The sequence below is a fragment of the Clupea harengus genome, chromosome 3 (assembly GCF_900700415.2).
Source record: "Clupea harengus chromosome 3, Ch_v2.0.2, whole genome shotgun sequence".
Lineage (NCBI taxonomy): Eukaryota > Metazoa > Chordata > Actinopteri > Clupeiformes > Clupeidae > Clupea > Clupea harengus.
Window position 1 is genome coordinate 31830972 of NC_045154.1, and position 17871 is coordinate 31848842.

At 46.2% G+C, this 17871-nt stretch overlaps 2 protein-coding genes across 3 annotated transcripts in view; both read left to right on the top strand.

Moving 5' to 3' along the window:
- The window catches only part of LOC105900427 (zinc finger protein 469), a 56291-nt gene extending 46880 nt beyond the window's left edge, over positions 1 to 9411 (top strand). Inside the window, exons 1-2 of one of the 2 annotated variants that reach the window (XM_031565396.2) lie at positions 1609 to 2104; positions 2983 to 9411. In XM_031565396.2, the coding sequence (XP_031421256.1) occupies positions 3169 to 9411 (6243 nt within the window). In that variant the 5' untranslated portion in view covers positions 1609 to 2104; positions 2983 to 3168. Of the gene's footprint in view, positions 1 to 1608; positions 2105 to 2982 lie in introns of those variants that run through there. The other variant, XM_031565395.2, reaches the window with a different exon arrangement.
- On the top strand, positions 9407 to 16200 carry LOC116220059. The gene has a single exon (XM_031565398.1). The coding sequence runs from the start codon at positions 9525 to 9527 to the stop codon at positions 15099 to 15101; it is 5577 nt and encodes a 1858-aa protein (XP_031421258.1). The 5' UTR covers positions 9407 to 9524; the 3' UTR covers positions 15102 to 16200.
- The last annotated feature ends 1671 nt before the right edge of the window (positions 16201 to 17871 follow it).

The window sequence follows — 17871 nt, forward strand, 5'->3', positions numbered from 1 at the left end:
ATAGTGCGTTGTGAGAAACACATAAAACGGACCAAATTCGTGTCTTAAAATTTCCAGGAACTATTTCATTTAAATATGAATTACAAATTACAAAATAAACACAGGCAAACTATGGTAAGACGCTACCTGTCAAGGCAGCCCAGCTCAATGGAACTGGCAATGTTGACTAATGCTAATATGGTACATTACCATGATGACTGAAGAAGATTGATGGTTTAACCTAAACTATGTTTGACATGGCCCTCGGAGCCACTGGTCTTCCTCCAGTCATTCTGAAAGAGCTTCAGTGTTATATCCCCCCATCCCTACACGAAACAAATGTCAACTGTGGCAAAATGATCAGTATTTTGCCACTTGAATACCATTAGCAGTTTCCAGTCAAAATATTCGTTTTTTTCTGTTTTGTTGTTTGTATAATCTGCTTGCTGACATTTCTCCTTCGCCAAAGCCAACACTCCTGTGTAATGTTTGTGTCTGACTGTCACAGAGACAGGATGTCCCAGTCAAAGTTGAAACCATAAAACCTACTATAACATTTGAGATGGAGAAATGAGTTGATACTTTTCATTCACTAATAATTCACTGATACTACCCCATGGTAGCTTGTGGAATCAGCAGACTGAGCATCAGAGTACCTAGATATACAACATAGATCCACACACACACACACACATACACACACACACACACACACACATACACACACACACACACACAACATAGATCCAATACAGTCCAGAAATGGGGCCTCCTGGTGAAAGTGAACTCAAGAACGAAAGTGTCCCTCCCTCTTTCCCTCCCTTTCTCTTTTCCCTGTCATTCTGTTCAGTGATGCACAGCAGATTCCCTCTCAGTCATTGTTGCAGCTCTGTAATTACACGGCAAGGACATGTCATTTAGACACACACACACACACACACACACACACACACACACACACACACACACACACACTCCCACACACACACACACACACACACACACACACACACACACACACACACCACACACACACACACACTCCCACACACACACACACACACACACACACACACTCCCACAGTGCCCTCACTCAGAGGGAGGAGGTCATGTGACTGGGATTTGCGGTTTGGAGTGTTGTCCTCACAGCCTTGTGCAAAGCCCTGCTTTTGATTTATTTACGTTAGCAAGGAGGAATCAATTTGAACGAGCATCTGACAAGGAAGCTGAAATCAATCTTGGATATTTTGGATTTTTCCCCCGTGCCAGACAGGAGACACCCGGTGAGCCGTCTTCAAGAATCACAGGTGTTCCTATGCTCCAGTTAGGAAGCTGAATAAAAGCTTGGATAACGATGATAAATCATTTCCTCCTTTTTCTTAAAGCCCACCATGGTAGTCAGCGTTATTACCCTCCTCCTTCTTCTGATCTTCATTGGAATATTGCAGTTTTTTATCATCTGACGGAGTACCGCAACGTGCCTTCATGAGCAGTGGAATGACTAATTAAACATCTGTGTGAAAAAGAGAGCCGTTTGTGTACATTGCTCGCCTTCACTCTCCCCTTCTGTGTGTGTGTGTGTGTGGTTGTGTGTCTGTGTGTCTGTGTGTCTGTGTGTCTGTGTATGTGGGTGGGTGGCAAGCGTTGAGCTGTGATTATGTTTCTCCCAGTTCCCAAATGGTCTGAAGGCATGGATACAGTGGGAGCTGGCCCGGTCCAGGGGTGTGTGACTCTTTGCTTGGTGGCTGTGGTCACTCACACACGGCACAGAGGGCAGAGTCAAAGGCCTGGATTGTGTGTGAGGAGGAGGGCAGTGCTGCTGTGCAACAAACGAGGCTTTCTGCTTGGTGTGTGTCACTGGAATTAAACGTTGGCCCAGGGAGGGTGGAGCGTTAGCGTTTGGTTAGCTGGCACAGGGATCGCATTCTGTTGCTACCTCTCAGCTGCCTGCTGTCTGACCTCAGATGAAAGAACAGAGACGCAACGCAACGCAGAGCAGAGAGTATATGCAGTGTCTCTACTCGACAGTTTGGAGCAACTTGTAGAGCAAGGTGCTAACAAGGCCAGGGTCATGGGTTGGAATCCCATGGAATCCACGTTGGTTACTAATGGAAATGCGTTTACTGTAAGTTGCTTTAGGATAAAAAGCGTCTGCTTAATGATTCAATGTAAATGTACTCTAGGACACCAATGTTGGCATCAGAAAACATCTTGCTGTCGCTTCCCATCCAAATCCACCAGTTTTGAGAGTAAATTCTTGGTATTCATGGTGCTAAGCCTGTTATATCAATAGCCCAGTTCTCTCAGACATCCTCAGTCTTTTCCTCTCTTCCGTTTAGCCTGGTCTTCTGTGCCTGCTTCCCCTAGCCCTCCATAATGCTTCCCATCTGCTAAGCTGATTTGTTTTTGTAAGTCTGCGACACCGTTGTATGTGTGATTTTACACCATGGAATTATGAATCAAGAATGACTCTTTTCTAAAGTATTATTGCCGTTGTTGATGATAATTAGAAAGTCACTGGAACGGTATAAATACCCAAGATGTTTTTAGTTGCCGGTGTAACGTGCCAGTGTAATCATCAAACTGTTGCCCCTGGTACTGCCCTGGTCTAAATCATACGGCTGAAAACAAGGGAAAATCATTTTAAAAGGGTTGATCTGTCAGACTTTAATGCAAAGCTCCTGGACTTTATTTTGGAAAATTCTAGTCCTCTTGAGCTGTTGTTGCACTTTAACAAAAATATAGCAAGACTGCCCTCCTATGGTGAAAATTGGTACTTAAATAGACTACTTGAGTTCCTCAAAACTTTGACCGTGTTGATTCCTGATTCCTTACTGTTTCTCATCAAAACCATCATTTTTGTTCTGTATTGATTTAATTCATATTATATCAGAATATTAACTTGTGAGATATTATTGGATTATGGACTGGATTGGATTTTGCAGTGAATATACATTATTCTAATTGAGATACTCTCTTTGTTTGTGCTCTGTTTCTTTGCAGGCTACTCAGATAGTGATGGGATTTCTCTCAGTCAAGAGGGACAGGGGAGATTAATGAGAAGAGACAATACCCTTTCTACCTATGTGACAGGAGATCTCTCGAAAGCACTCGAAAGCACAATGTCCCTGTGTCGCTCTCGGCACGGATAAGGGACCTAGCCTGGCGAACCAACTCCGTGCTGGTACCATGGCGGGAGAGACTAAGAGAACGTATGCCGCCAAAGAACTGGACAGGGGGTCTAAGAAACTCGAGGAGCGCTCAACAAGAGAGCAGTACAGTGAGAAAGGTCAGAGAGATTCTCCTGAGCACTACCTGAACGGGACTGTGGAGCCACGGGTGGCAGGCAATGGAGCAAAGTTTGTAGACAAGGACCGAGAGAGTACCCAGCAACGTGAGGCCGTCATACGGCCCCAGCAGGCAGGAAAAATAGACTTTAAGTCGCTGCAGAACCGGCCAAAGTTCACCAGTGACAGGCCATGGCCCAGCGGTAAGGGCAGCCCCCAGTCTCCCAGCGGCAAGAGCCGGAACCGAGACAAGGGCAAAAAGTCTGGCAAGTCGGATCGCGGCAACCCCCAGCAGCTGTACCGCCTGAGCATCACAAACCCCCGCTCCAACAACCCCACAATCGGGATCGCTTACCCGCAACAGAAGGTGCCGCCCCCCAAGAAGCTGGAGGCCAGCAAAGGCCCGGTGTCCGGCAGCTATAGGTTCCACGTGCCCAGCATCCCAGAGCGGGAGGCCGAGCTGCAGCAGGAGGAGCGGAACTACAGCCGCTGCTTCCAAGAGGGCCCCTCAAACCTCACCTCCCCAAGCTATACCTCACAGGCGGTGGCGGGCTCCACAGGAGGACCACCTGCTCCCCAGCACCCGGCCTCCGCTCAGCAGCAACAGCAGCCGCTGACGCAGCCAGTGGGGTCTCTGGACGCCAGCGGGGCACAGGCCTCTGGCCAGATGCTCTTCTCAGACTTTCAGCTGAATGGGACAGATGTGTGGCAGTCGCCAGAAAGGACACTCACCGGTGCCTCCTATGGGATTACAGTGCAAAAAGCCAACATTGTGGTCGAGCCTAACAACAAGGCCGGATTCATGCCTATGTCCTTTCAGTATGGCTTTTCACTGCAGGACGACTTGGCCACGGACGCTTTCCCCTGCGACCCAAACCCTCCATCACAGGACTACATGGAAGCTTCATTGGCTCCTCCTGGCCAGGTGCCTCACAACCCGTTTGCCTTCCAGACCTCTGCTGAGGGTCAGGAGGCGTTACAGGGCAGCGGCCAGTTTGGCAGTGAGCAGAGCGACGACAGGCCACCGTACCCCCTGCCCTCTCAGCCGCAGCCGTACCTGCAGGTCCCTCAGGGGCCTCCTTCATCCATGCACTGCCCCAGGGGCATGAGCGAGGAGCCTGGCCTGGGGGAGAGCTCTGCTCCCAACTCAGAGCAGAGCAAGGGCACCCTGACGGACAACACGGATGGAGCTGCATCTTCGGGGGGCAAAACGAGCTGCCACCCAAAAGACGCCACCGCCGCCAACCAGAGGGTACTCGTTCAAAGCAACGTCCACCATATCAGAAACATTGCACAGGGCTCCGGCTCTCAAATGCACTTTCCAGGCAAAGCTTACGGCAGCCCCCCACTCAATGCTGTCCATATGGGCCCTGTGCCTAATGATAAGAACATGAGCAAAAGCCACAGCCGGGCTCCACCGCCGTGGGAGGGGCAGAACAAGCCCTTTCCGCCATTGGAGCATAACTCTGTGGCTTACTCCAACTTGCCTGAGAAATATCCCTTTCAGTGCCAGCCCCCACACGATCAAAGGCAGGGGCCAGGTAAAAACAACCGCATGCCCTGGCAGCAGATACGGCTTGCATCGGCCGTGCCAAACCAGAACAGAATTGAGCTTTCCAGGCAGTTGAGCAATCAGAAGCTGTCGTTTGTGATCGCACCTTCTGAGTGGCAGGATGAGGGCAAATTGCACAAGGCTGGTCCGCTCAAAAGCCCTGGCACCTTCCAGAACAAAAGGTCCACTGAAGGGTACTCAAACCAAAGACAGGAAAGTGTCAAACAGGGATGTAGCACAGGGTTGCCCCCCTGTCCCTATAAAAGCAAAGCTGAGGCAAGTCACGCACAGGCCTGCGATGCTAAGAATAAGTCTCTGTACTTTGGCATGAACCAGTCAATACCTGGGGCCTCCACCAGAGGGTGTAACTATCCTCCTATGCAGGTGCCACCCATGGGCATGATGCTTGTGTCCCCTTATGAGTCCCCTCTGCCCTCCCCCATTCAAAACCCTGCTTCTAGTAGTACGTGCTCGTCCCTCTCACCTGCTTCTACGAGCCCTGTCAACAGCAGCTCTGATGACAACCAGATCTCAAAGCCTGTTGGCCCACCACCATTCTACCATCAGCAACAGAGTAAGGCACTGACATCCACTGATCACCTCAACTCGAACCATCACCATTTCCATTCAGATGCCTCGCGTAGTCTACCCTACCCCACAGACAGACCCAAAGAGGACATGATGGGGTTCATGCAGAATAACAGAACACATACAAAGTCCAGCATGGAGAGTAGCAAAGGCTGTATGGACAACTTTGGGATGGAGCACCACCCTCCACCCCAGTACTCTGCCCATCAACTACTGGCCACTTCCTTAGCTACAGCAAACCTCGACCAGTTGGATGTGTTACTCACTTGCAAGCAGTGTGATCAGAACTTCAACAACCTGGTATCTTTCCTTGAACATAAGCAGTACTGTGGACAGCAAACATTTGCACATAACGACTTTAAAGATGAGGACAGACGAGACGAGGACACCAAAAAGTTTCAAATGGATCCCACCAAAGCCCTGGCCCCTGGGACAGGTTTTTCACAAATGTCACGTTGCCCATCAGATCTGCATTTATCTCTGCTTGGACTGAGCAAGAATGGTGAACTAATATCTGATGCTGAAGCGAAAGTTGACACCAAGGATGACCCCTTAAAACTGTTTTCAGGTGGTCACAACCCTCCTGTTTCTCTTCCTGATTTGGATATGGAGGATGCTAAATTAGACAGCCTTATCACAGAAGCTCTGAATGGTCTTGGGTATCAGTCTGACAATGCAGAGATTGACAGCAGCTTTATCGATGCATTTGTGGATGATGAACTCACAACTGCCAAGTGCACGTCAAACAGACAGACACTGAAAACCAAAGACTCTGTGATGTTTGAGAGTCGAACAAAACACGAAGCAACAGCTAGCGAAAGGTCATATACACAAGGAAAATTCCCTTATGACTCTGACATAGACAGCCTTAGCACTGACAGCAAACAGACAGAAAGTAGCAATACTGAGAATCAGAGCTTAGAGCAGAGCGATGACACCAACTCCAAAGAGGAGAACTCGCCAGATAGCCTTGGAGTGTCTTCACCAGACAAAAACAGAGACCATAAAAAGTGGGGGAAAGAAATACGAAAGTCAGAAACGACATTAGAGGAAAGTTCAAGTAATCCTCGCTTTGTCTTGTCCAAAACGTTCTCAGAGCGCTGTGGAATTAAAAGTGTGCAGGAAAGCTCCCTGTTTGTTAAATCCTCTGTTCCTCAATCCCCGTCTGGCAGTAGGACGTCGACCACCCAGAGGCTCGTCGCTCGGGAGGGGAAGAGGAAAAGGACAGGCGGAGGAACTTGGAGCAAGGAGCTCATCCACAAAATCGTCCAGCAGAAAAACAAGCTGAACAAGCTCCATGTGAAAGGCACCAAAAACATGCAGTTCTCCCTGGTGATGGAGAGACTAACCCCCACGGTGCAGACCCCCGCGTTCAGGGAGTATGACTACGTGTCTGACTCTGACGAAGACTGCGAGCCTCTGAAGATAGCAAGCCAAGGCCGCCTTAGCCAGAGCATCCGCTGCAAGTACACGTACACCAAGGAGTGCAAGGGCAGAGCAAGGAGTGAGAAAAGCAGGGACCTCTCATGGAAGCAGGATAAAAATGACTGCTTTGATTCCAAAAAGGTGGACGATGTGTCTCTGTCTCCCGTGAAAGAGAGGCTGAGGCGACGGAGCAGCAGATCTTCCACCAGCAGTGAGCTCAGCACTTCTGTGAGTATCTCCAGCGACAGCATCAGTAGCCCCAAAAGCACTGATCGCACAGACTCAGACAGCGAGAGGAAAGTGGAGGTGAAACGGAAGGACTCTGACTCTTTTGAGCAGAATGGTCTTGAGAGGTCACCGCAGAGGGTACGCCGAGAATCCAACACCTCCGTGGCATTGTCCATCTCCAAAAACACCAAGCGGTACAGCACTGAGAAGATTCTTCTCTCTGCCAACAAAGAGGATTCGACGACCACAAAATGCTCAAGCAGTAGCAGCAGGAACACTGAGATTGTGTCTGAACTTACCAAGACTAGGAGTATTTTCAGCCTCACAAGATTCAAAAGCACGGAGGTGTCCGCCGTGGCAAAGGAGGACGTCTTCAGCTGTGAGACAGGCATCGTAGCAAGAACAGAAGAGTCCACATGTCTCACAAAAGAGAGGCACAAAAGCAGCTCCAGCTCTAAACTCTATTCATCTGAGATACTAAGCAACAAGGAGTCCAACAGTTACAGCAAACACAAGAAGGATGATAGTTCAAAAGTGAAACCATCTCACAAAAGAAAAGATGATGGTGTCAGTGATGTCACACTGCAACTTTCAGATACTGCAGCAATTGAGTTTGATAAGCTTACTGATGGTGCACATGACAGCAAAGAACCAACAAACTTCCACACTGATTTGGTTACAAAGCCCCCATCTCTGTGCAATGTGCTAATGGATGAAGTGTGTTTGTCCCCTACCAATTTACAAGATGTTGCAATGCAGAAAAACTCCATGAGACATAGCCTCATACCTTGTCCCTTGGAACAGGAGCAGAGTTTGTTAAAATCTCCACTCTCATTTGACACGTCATCAATGTTTGGCGACCTCACTGTTGGTGCCTTCGACAACAACCTATATCCAGACATACAGCTGAACAAGGACAGCTTTAGTCCATTGGAGCCCACCACGGACAAGAAGGAAATGTTTGAGTCCTCATTCTCTCCTTTCCTTGAGCAAAGAGACTGGGGCCTAATGGTAGATGTCACTCCAGAGCTACCAGACGAGATCTCCCAGTACAAAGACGACTCAGACGCAGGCAGTGAGAGGAAGACCAATTTCAACACAGTGCCCTTTTCTCTGCCAGACAAAATCATGAACTACGGCACAAGCATGAGTAATTGTGTGTCTGAGGATGAGCTGGAGATCAAGCGAATCGTCACAGAGTTAGAGAGCCAGCTGCAGACAAACAAGCTCAGCACATCGCCACTGCTTGATGAGGAGCTACCAAAACAGCTGACCATGAGCAAATTCTCACCCCTGCGACTGGACCAGGAAACTGATAATGAGCAGAGTGGGCTGGAGGTGGACTGTACTGGAGAGAGTTTAGCACTGACAGCACCAGGTTTGCCAACTGATCCACACTCTGAAGGCTTCTCGGAGCCTGAGATGCCCTGGGCTAGCCCCCTTCAGTTTGGCCTTCTGGAATCACAGCACTGCCTCCACACCCCAACCCACTCCATCACACACACTCACGACACTCTCCATGACAAAGTTGCCACCGGAGGTGACATATCTGTGACAGAGAGAGAAGACGACCACCCAGGTATGCCTCGTGGATCTGAGGATGACGTCGATGCCAAGAGCCCACATACAGACAAGTCTGAGGAGATGCTTGAGCATGAAATGTACACAGAAAACCTTATGAAAAGTCTGGAAGTCATTTCAGACTCCATCTTTAAGAAGGACCCTCTGCCTCTGCCACTGCATGAATCAAAACGTTTACAGTCGAGCCCAGAGCGCTCTCAGAACGACTGCCAAAACACTAATCAGGGTTTAATGGGAAATGAGACTACATCTGAAACAGACACAAGGAGGTCAGAAAAACAATCCGAGGCGCTTTATGCTTCTCCTCTGTCCATGAGTTTAGGCTGTGAAATGCCAGAAGAGGTAGACTCAATGAAACTGAATGACTCCTCACAAAGTCCAGTCACCCAAGTAATGCAGACGTCACAGAAAGCCCTCAGAAGGGGCCATTTCAATGCTTGGCGTCACAACTACATGATCCTCAAAATCCTGAGGAAATACGTGAACATCTCCAGAGCAAAGCTCTTAAGAGACACGAAGACTCGTCGGAGTCCCAAGAATTATTGTTTCCCACCACTATCCAATATGACCAAGAGCAGACAAAAGACTGTAATTGGGCCAACAGCCAGCTGGAGCAGGAAGCAGTCGAAATTGATTCCAAACTACAAGTTGAACAGAAAGGCACTGAAGAGGCATCCAGAGGCTCAAAGGTCTCTCAGTCTTGCCATGGCAAGCCATCAGTCAATGAAGCAGTGGAAAAGGATCAAGAACGTGTGGAAGAGGTTAACTTGACAGATGAGGATCTGAAGGAATCTGAAAGTGTTGCAGAAGAAGATATAAAAAATCCAGCAGTTCATCCGCCATGCAGCATTCCAGAGGACAGTGATTCAAGTCAAACAGAAAACATGACTGATGATCACTGTAGCACACAGATGACTGAAACTGCAGAGAGCACTTGTCATGCCTCACCCCAGATCAATATCACTGAGCACTTCTCTCCAGCTCACACAAGCCATGTTGACCCAATTAAAGACACTGATGAGGACACTAGTGAGGTGATTACCCCAGAGCTCCCTGCTAAAATCACAGAGGACCCAGGGTATCAAGAGATCCTGGAACAGCCCAATCTAACCATGGCTACATCCCCCAAAACCCCAGCTTGTACAGATGATATTCAGGAGGAGGACCAGAGCAAGCATTTAGCCATGCCTCCACTAAGCCCCTGCTTACCAGATTCCCCACACGGAAGCTCTTCTTTGCAAATGGAGGATACTGAGCTGAAAACAAAATGGAGTAACAACAGTGAGCCTACCCAAACAGAGGTACCCAGAGAGGAACAAAATAAGGTGCACTGCATGAAAGAAACACTCATTGTTGAACCATCAACGACAGCAGTAGCTGCAGGGTTGGACCACTCCCCTATCCCTCAGCTGGAATTTGGAATGACCGAGTGTGAAAAGTCTATATCTGACACGATGGTCTGTGATTCCATTGTTTCTGTAAACTCTAACCTCACTGTCCCCTCTACAACTGAAACATTCCCAAGCAAAGACTCTGTTTATGATTTCAAATTAAGTCCCCTGAATTATAAAGAGGTTTCTGAAAATCACTTCGACTATAACTTCACCTCTCTCCCATCGGAAAAAGAAATTGATGAGTACACATGTATAAAGAGAAGTCCAAAATCGGATTGTGATGATCAAAGTAATACTGACTTGCTGTTACCCTCAAATGAACTCAGCACAGCACATGATGTCCAGGGGCAAAATTTGTCAGCTAATCCAAACAAATTAGAGGCACTGGACATGTCTGCTATTCCCCTACAAAAGAGTCATATTCAAGACAATGACAAATGTTCATACAGTGATGTAACATGCAGTCGACAACAAGAATGCACCTCTACAAATAAAATACATGTGAGCAAGATGGGGAACTGCCATGTGGCTCTTGAAACAATTGATTTCATGGATTTACACTTGGGCCTATTGAAGAAAACAGATGGTGAGAGTTTTGACACATTAACGAGTCCCGATGAGGATATGTCCTTTACCTTGAGAGAGAGCAATGCTGAGTCCAGTGATGAGAATGCTCCCCAAAGCCAGGGAGAGGCTGCAGCAGAATCTTCACCGACATCAACACCCCCGAATCAAATCCCGGAACAATTACAAGAGGGACTGCTTACAAAGCATGCTGAGGCAAAAGCCTTCCCAAAAAAGAATGGTGCCCACCACACAGGCCAAGGAAACTTTCAGTGTGAAATTTGCTCAATGTATTTCCGCACTCTGCCAGGACTGAAAAGACACAAAGCCATGAAACATGTGGTGAAGACCAATGTGAGCTCAGCCTCTACAAGTGTAACCATGAGCAATAATACATCTATTTATCAAACACCAGTGTCTCTACACAAAGACGTCCAGCCACTACTGAATCTGCACAGCATGCAAACACAGGGTGATGGAATGTCTCCTAATCTAGAGGAGCCAGGTTTGATTTTAGACAGTACTGCGAGTGAACCAGACGCTTCATCAGAGCCTAACCGTACTGACAAGAAAAGTCCCCCGGCAATGGACAAGGCAAGAAAAAATGGCAAAACCTGGAAAAACAAAATTCCTGAAGTTGGAGGTGGGAGTTATCCATTTAACATTGTGAAGGCTGACCCTTTTCCTGAGGAGCTGCTTACCATGCTGGAGGCAGACATATTGCATTCCATACCCCCTGAGTTTCCATCCGTGTCCCAGCAAGGATGCTATCAGTTTCCTGAAAAAACAGATACAGCCCATAGCCATGAAGGGGCTGAAGTGGCATGCTCAGAAAAACATACTTTGGAGAGTGGCATTAATGATCCTGAGTTCACCACAGTTCCCACGGAACCATTTGATATTCAAAAGCAGGATCTTGTTGCAAATGAAAGTGATTCCCTACACAGCGGCCTTAAAACCTCAGTAGCACCAGAAGAACCAGGCACCAGTGGAACAGATGCAATGATTGGCAGGGACTTTGACATGAGTGGGGAGCAGACTTGCAACATGAAAACAACATTTGCACAGACTGATCCTTTGGGACAGGAAAGCATGGATGCTGTGCTAGAGCACAAAGTGGAAGTGGAGATTAAGAGTGAAAAGAGTAATTACCCCACAGAGGGTGCTGACTCATCCCCCTGTTCTTTTAAAGATGCCCCAGCTAGTCCCTCGGGTCTCGGACCAGACCTTAACGCCCTCCTTGATGATGAGAGTACATTTTCACAGTTATTCCCTAGAACTGAGGAAATGAAAAGAAAAAAGTGCCCAAGGGTGTACGGCAAGAGCAATAAAAAGCTAAAAGTAGCACAAAATATTCCAGTGGTTCAAGATTATCCTCCTGCTGACATGTTTCTTGACAGGAGAGAGGACTACAAGGAAAAGAAGACTGACAAAATATTTGTGAACAATATCAGCGCTTGTGAATATGAAACCATATCTATTGATGATGCAATCATGTTAGACATGTGTCACAAAGGCACGATTAAAGGTTCTGCTGAAAAAGATGGTCAGAGTGACAGCATGACAAAAGAAAAGAGCTATGAAAAAAACACAGACCATGGCATGGCATTCTTGTGCTCGACTGATGACATCATTAGCAAAGTCCCTGTGCCCTTGGAGCCCTCAAATGCTATTGACAACACAGATCCCCAGGTCTCTCCAGATGACCAATCTTGCAAATCGGAACCTACTGGTCCTTCTTGCCCACTCCAATTAGCGGATACTTTCCCTGGTGCTCCCTGCGTCCAGGAAAGCGTTACACATTTCCCTAGCATTGACATTCAGAACCTCAACACCACATTCCAACTTCCAGAAATTCAATTTTTTGAACCTGGCAAAGACATCCCGCTAGTTGGGAGCATCCTCAATGAAGATGATGTGTTGCAGAGTCTTCCCACTGAGAGTGAAAAACCTGCAAAGAAGCCTGCAGAGCGGAAGGGCAGAAAGCGATTGGAGGCAGGACAGAAACCCAAGGACAAACAGTACAAGTGTAAAGTTTGCTTCACGTGGTTCCTCACCTTGGGGGAGTTGAACTTCCACAAACTCTCCCATAACCCGTCGCCACCACCCACCTGCTACATGTGTGTCCAGCGCAAGTTCAGCTCCCGTGAGCAACTGCGAGATCACCTGAGAGAAAAGCATGCGAAAAACAAGGCGGGAGTCTGGGCATGTGGCATGTGCCTAAAGGAGATATCAGACGTGTGGATGTATAATGAGCACCTGCGCGAACACGCCACCCAGTTTGCCCGCAAAGGCCAAACTCAGAGCTCCATCTTGGACATGCCAGGCTGTTTCATGCAGGAAAACGCTGTGAAGAACTTCATCACCTCAATCATGCAGCACCAACCCAGCAAATCCTCTAAAGGGGACTCAGCCAAGTCATCATCCAAGGAGGATAAGAGAGCCACAGTTGACACAGCAGGGCAAGAGCTGAAGACAGTCGATGACAGTGATCCCACCGTGACGAAGACCAAGGGCAGTAGCGGGGGTAACAAACATAGCACTTTCACACCACTCGAGGTCCTTCAGAAGGCCGAGATCACTCCGAAGAATGTCGAGATGCATCCCAACTGCAAAGATCCCTCCAGAGACTGCCACCACTGTGGCAAACAGTTCCCCAAACCGTTCAAGCTACAGCGACATCTCGTGGTGCACAGCTTGCAGAAGATCTTCCTCTGCCACAAATGCCCCGTCTCCTACCAGGAGGCCAAAGACCTTAAGGACCACCTGAAGAATGAGCATGAGGAGGTAGACGAGTCTGACTCCAAACACACCACTCTGTATACCTGTGAGCTATGCGCTGACGTGATGCACGTGATCAAAAAGTCCTTCATATGTAGCACGTGCAACTACATCTTCTCCAAGAAGGAGCAGTATGACCGCCACATGGAGAAGCATCTCGCTGGGGGAAACAAAATCTTCAAGTTCAGAGGGGTCCTGAGGCCCTGCAAACTGAGACCTGAGTCCTCTTCCAAAGATGACAGCTTCAACATGCCACCAAGTAAGAGGAGGAAAACCCTACCAGAGAATTTACAGGAAAATAGCTCCGACAGTGGTATTGCCAGTGTTGCCTCTTGCCACTTAGGTCAGAGTGCAGACATGGAGGTGTTAAAATCTGCAACGGCTGAGCCTACGCAGTGCAGTGACGATGAACACGAGAGAAAGACAAATGATGCGAATGTGAAGACAGAGGAAGTTGAGATTCTTGGCGAGCTCAAACAATGTCAGTTCCGTGTAGACCAGACTTGCCCCCTACATGCTATACCAAAGACAGAGGAAAGCGACGACCGGTCCCACACTGAAACTGCCCAAGAGACGAATAATATTGGCACCGATGACACGTGTATGACAGTCACCTGTGATGTTAAGAAAGAAGATGACCCTCTTGGTAGCCCAAAACCAGTATCACCCATAACATCAGCTAAGGATAACCGTGTTACTGAAGTTGAGAGAGACTGCACAATCAAACCTAAACAGTGTTATTCAGAAGCAAATATCCAAAACAACTTAAAAGAGGCAGATGACAACAAAACAGAGGTGGGAGAATCCTCAGATGTACCATTGAGTGACCCACAGGCCCCTGACGTGCCCCATAAAGACCAGCCCATGTCTTACTCCCCCAACCTGACAGAACAAATGAGGGAAGAGAAAGCTAAAGTCCACCCTGTTCTCACCCCGGGCAGTGACACTGAAGGCAAAGACCTTCCATCTGTAAGTGGCACCGAACAATTTGTCTCTCCTCAGATCAAGGAGAAAGCATCTTTTAAAGGAGGTGAGAACCACAAGCACTGCCCCGGAACCAGCCCAAGGGCATTGGCTTCTGGTCCCACGGAGGTATCACCTGTCCATCATGCCAAGGTCACTCCCTTGACCTCGTCATCCAACGAAGACAGGGATTCAACGAGACCACAGAAAAAAAGGAAAGAGCTGAAACCGGCCCACAGCTCACAGAGGACATCATCTCCGGTTGCGCGGGAGAACCTTGGCATTGACTCGCGGGTGAAGAAGAAGTTCCGCCCTGGTAAAGCTGAAATCCCCTCAGGCCCCAGAAAGCCAGATGCCCCAGGTGACTACCCTGTGCTATCGTCTGTGAAGGATGACACTGTCAGCAACAAGAATGTCTCCAAGCACAGAACAGGGACTCTTGGCCTGCATCTCAAAAGAGGCTCCCTCGACAATTACCCGCCAAAGAAGACAGAGATTGTACGACATTTAAATGTGGATTTTAAAGGGAAGAGGTTAGGTCCTGGTAGGCCTGTCCAGTCCCCCACTTCTAAAGTGTCAGTGCCATCAATGAACAATTCCTTGAACAAGTCCAGACCTAAAGCAGGGGTCAGATCAGTGGACACACACTCCTACCGCACTGCAGAGTCACAGAATAACCTCCTGAGCCAGTTGTTTGGCCAGAAACTCACTAGCTTTAAAATTCCTTTAAGGAAGGACACTTCGGAATCAATAAACTGAGGAGAGTACCCTGAGAGAGTGCAAGGCGCCGGAGAGTGGCGGCCATGGCTATACCAGGGACATGTTCTGACTCTCCCCTCAGTGATAACGTTTTCACTTTTTATTTAGTCACTTTATTTCTTTTTCATCTTCTTTTGTAAATGTGCTGTTGCATTAATGTGAGGACCAATGGAAAAGACTAGTTTATAAAATATAAAATATGATGTGCAGGAACTTTTTTGAAAGGACTTTATTCCCTTTCCTCTGAAGTTTGACATTATCTTTTTAAGAGAGACTTTATTTCATTTACAAAAAAAGAAAAGAAAAAAATATTACTTGAAAATAAACAGAAAATATTTTTTGTTAAATAGTGCATGACAGTATGACCTTCACAAGAATTGTTATTCTTTTGGGAGAACAGGGCCAAAGGACTCTTCAAAATAATATGGACCATGGCAAAATGTCTTTGTTTATGCTTTAGAGACTTACTGCTTTTATATCCTTTTACATTTCTTTGTATTGGCTTTTGTATAACATTAACTGGTGCTATACTATGTTGTACTGTAATGTGAACACAAATGTCCTCCATTGGAAGGGAATAGGTCACGGTTTCTCTTCTCTTCATTCCACATGCTGGTACTCTAGGTCCTGCAAAAAAAAAAAAAACTATGCAAGAAGGAAATACTGTTGATCATATCAAAGGGTGCAGTTCTTTTTGAGTGTTTATCTGGCTTCTTGGAAAGGGCATTATGACAGCCTTTTTTAATCAATTGCATGAGATCACATCTGTCGAACTCAGGTGCTAGCAAGCCCTTATCTGAAAGCTCTCCCGTGCACTGACGTCTCCACACAGAAAACCCACACTCCATCATCTGTCTGTCCTGCAACTGTTTAGGACTCATATTTACTAGATTCAAAAAAGGTGCTTTATCTTGTTGATATGTATCTTAACTTTGTATAATATTGTAGGTAGTTTATTTCTTGTGCAATGCATAATGTCAAAGGTTTATTTTAATAATATGCAACAGAGTCGAAGAATAAGAAGAAAGGGAATTGTTCAGACTATGATTGGCATTGAAGTGGTTCACAAAGTGCCTCATAAAGTTGGTCATTGAAAGTCTGCAATTGTCTCCCTTTGTGTCTTTCTTTGTTGTCTGAAGTAAAGTGATGCTATATTTCACACTGCTTGGAGCATCACAGAGTGATTTGTTTTGTAAGAATAGTCATACATTAGACTAGTATTACCAAATAAGTAATGGCTGTAATAAAAAACCAAGCTTGGCGTTTGAAAGGGAGACGATGAGAGTAGCTTACGGTATATCACTTTTTAAATTCTCTTTCTGTTTGCGTCTATTTCTCACAACACTATATAAAGATTTCCAACAATGCTGGACATAAACTGCATGTCAGGATTGCTGGCCTCTGAATAGTTGAATATGATAAATATAAATATAAATAATAAATATAAATATAATAAACTCTGCAGGGTGAAGGCCTCTATTCAAAAGATACGTGTGGATTGCAGCTCTCTTGCAGTATTCTTTTACCTTCTCATCCAAAGGCACTCAGGCTTTCTGTGGCCGCTCTTTGCTTTGACATTCACTTCTCCGGTTAATGGACACGCATTGTTCCATGCCTTCTGAGCCTTACCTCTGAATAAAATGCCTGTGATCAATACGAAAACAATGAGCCCTTTGAAGGTGTCTTAGGCTGGCGCGTTATGAAACTACCAGCCTTTTAGAGGCAATGGGCTGTGTCTTAAAGCGGCACATTAAGTCCTGTAAGCATGGAGTGATGGACCTAATGGCGTAATTAAAGAGGACTACTGCCATTTCTGCTGCAATAATATTATAGCAGCAAGCACAATCCCTTCACTGACACAAGATTCAATGACAATTAAATGCAAATGAGTGAAACAAATTTTATTAGTAAATAAGTATTTGCTTGCAATTTTATTCTTAAAAGTATAACAAAGTAAAGCAGCCAAGTTAGTCATAGCATTCTTTCTTACACAGTAGAAGGCAGTAGAGGTATGTGGCTAAATATAAATCAAGATCATGTATCATACACATAGAAGGGAATCAGATTAACATACAGAACTTTAAGGCACTTCAAAAATAATTACATGTACATGACAGTTTTTTTCCAAATCAAATAACAACATACAAAGTACAGTAAACCAAAAACCTTAATCAAATCAATAGTTGGTGCGACCTCCCTTTGTCTTCAAAACAGCATCAATTCACCTATAGGTACACTTCCATTTTAAGGTACTTGGCAGGTAGATTGTTTCAAGCATTTTGAAGAACTTGCCACAGTTCTTGGGTGGATTTAAGTCTCTTTATGTAATCCCAAGTTACACTGGTTTCTGCCAGTTAGGATATGATGGCCTTTAGTTTTTGCAGTTTGCAAAAAAATTGAATATGATATTTCCTATTAATACACTAATGATAATAAGGATAGAATAACCGTCTAAGACAAATGTTTTGTGAAACAACTAAAGTGCCTAAACTTTTTGCAAAGTACTGTATGTACACACATTTCTTTAGCTGCAAGACAAAAAATATATAAGTATCTGATTGATACAGGTTCAAATTTAGCAGTTTTGTAAGAAAACCAGTACTGTCTGATATTAACAGTAAATACATTTCATGATCTTCAATAGCATGGTGTTGTAGTGAAATATAACTATATTGTATGTTAGTATGGTGTAGTAGTAATATTATATGTAATAGTATATCTCTGAAATACAGAAAGAGCAAACTAAAACCCACGATCACTGTTAAGCTGT